General features: G+C 23.9%; 1 protein-coding gene across 1 annotated transcript; it reads right to left on the minus strand.

Annotated features, from left to right (window-relative positions):
• Positions 1-51: 51 nt before the first annotated feature.
• On the minus strand, positions 52-1,382 carry PGO_004195 (variable surface protein; the record flags this gene model as incomplete). Its single annotated transcript, XM_028691437.1, has 3 exons — positions 52-216; positions 300-1,208; positions 1,335-1,382. 3 exons carry the CDS (start codon positions 1,380-1,382, stop codon positions 52-54), a joined length of 1,122 nt encoding a protein of 373 aa, XP_028547238.1.
• Positions 1,383-2,229: the final 847 nt, after the last annotated feature.

Raw genomic sequence — 2,229 nt, forward strand, 5'->3', positions numbered from 1 at the left:
ATATATATTTTTAATAAATTGTTATAATTATTTCTTTGATTATATAAAAAATTAATAGGAGTGATAACCTATATAATGTTCATCTCTAATATTGTAACGCGGCTTATATAATTCTTGTGCACAATCAAATGCTGCATTAAAATCAAAATTTATACTACTTCTTGTACCATTTTTATTAGAAAATCTATTACGGATAAAACTTCCTAAGCATGTAAACTTTGATATAAATGAATATTACATAAAATATGCAATACATTTAACTATCATTCATAGCTATATAGTCCATGAAAATTATAAACAAATATATATATTTTATGTAAATTAATGAGCTTCTTTACATTATGTAAAAAGGCATAACTCATAAGTATAGCAAGGATTCCCAAAATTGCACCTACTGTCTTTTTTAAAGGACTAAATCTATTATATATTTTCTGTAAATCGTTAACAGTTTGTGCTCCTTCTGAGGACAACCCAAAAGATGACGTTTCAAGTTCAGACTCTGTTCCTTCTGATGGTGCATCTTGGGATGATTCTTTACCATCCTGTTCTTCTAATAACCTCATTTGCTTCATTTCTTCTTCACATTCAAACTTAAGTAAAAGCTCTTTTGGATCACAATATTTATATTTAATTTTAAATTTATCGCAGAAAGGTGTTTCATCTGAAATACAAACAGTATTATAATGTTCATATAATGCAACTTTTGTTCTAATATAAGCACAATAATCTCTGGATTTTTTTGATATATCAGACATACGAAGAAGGTAATCATAGTCCACATAGTAATCATAAACTTCCTTCCTTAGCCTCCAGTCACGAAGAGCAATAATACTTGCATCAGGATTGCATGTTTTATCATGAGTTTTCTTTATTTCGTCTACAATAAACTCATTCCATATTGATGTAATTCTCAAAAAGGCATCCATCACATATGAAGGATTACTGTAAAAAACAAGGGCACCTAATCTACTTGCTAACCAATAATTTAAAAGTAGGCATATGTCATAGGCGTCATTCTTATTTATATAATCTGAATAAGTTTTTATATATTTTAAAACCTTTGCACAGTTTATTTTAACGTCAGTGCCATTTTTCAGAGATTCTAAGGATTCACAATGGCCATAGTACTCCTTAAAATCTCTCATATCATTTAATTTGTCATAGAATTTTTCTGAAGTTAAATCTAATCCAAAAGATACAGCTAATTGCTAAAAAAACGCACAGAGAAAAAAATAATTATATAAATTAAAACAGTTTATTAAGATATTTTTCATAAAAAAGGAAAATACAATAAATGAAATAAAAAGAATGATTATAACTCATTAACATTACACTGAATTGTTTCCAAGTTTCCCCTGTAAGAAACATATTTTATAACACATAAAATTATTATTTCGTGAAGACATTTAATATTTATAAACAAAAATCAGATATAAGGAAAAAATACTTTTACTAACCAATATACATAGAGTTTCTTTATATGAAAAAACTCATTGATTGTTCCTAGTGTCCCAATAACTAAATAGCATATGCTACATTTTTTTTTACATAATTAAATAAAAAAGACCATGTATACATAATATTAAAAATGAAAAAAAATGTAATTTTTATTGTAATGAAATCAATATTAAAGTAAATAATTCTGTCTTTCGATATGAATATGAGTAGAAGACATCATTACAAACTGTAAGAACGGAAAGAATTCAACTAAGATTAATTTATATATATTAATGTTTAATTTTTAATATATAATATACGAGTAAAATAAATAAAAATATATATTCAAGATACATTAGAAAAATATGTAGTTAGTTAATCGATGTTTATATTACATTATAAATAAAAATTTCTATTATAATGATTCATAAGTATTTTATTTATGAATTTACATGATTAAAAATATATATATGTAATGAAATTAATTTATATATTCTAATAAACTTATTAGTGAAAATTTTTTATCACAATTATATCTAAACATTTTTATAATCCATTAAGAATACCACTAAACTCTGTAAAAAAAAATTTGACAATAAAATATTTACAGAATGATCTTTGACCCCTAAGGGGCATAAACATAAACTGTCCTACATTCAGTGCTCAGGTTTTAGGATTAAGAAATATTTAAATATTGAAAGATTTTATTATAAATATAATTACTAATGCATGAATTACTGCATATTATTATATTTTAAGTGCTTTTGTTTAAATATATAAAATTTAAATATT

The sequence above is a fragment of the Plasmodium gonderi genome, assembly GCF_002157705.1.
Source record: "Plasmodium gonderi DNA, contig: Pgo-contig_721, whole genome shotgun sequence".
NCBI classification, from domain to species: domain Eukaryota; phylum Apicomplexa; class Aconoidasida; order Haemosporida; family Plasmodiidae; genus Plasmodium; species Plasmodium gonderi.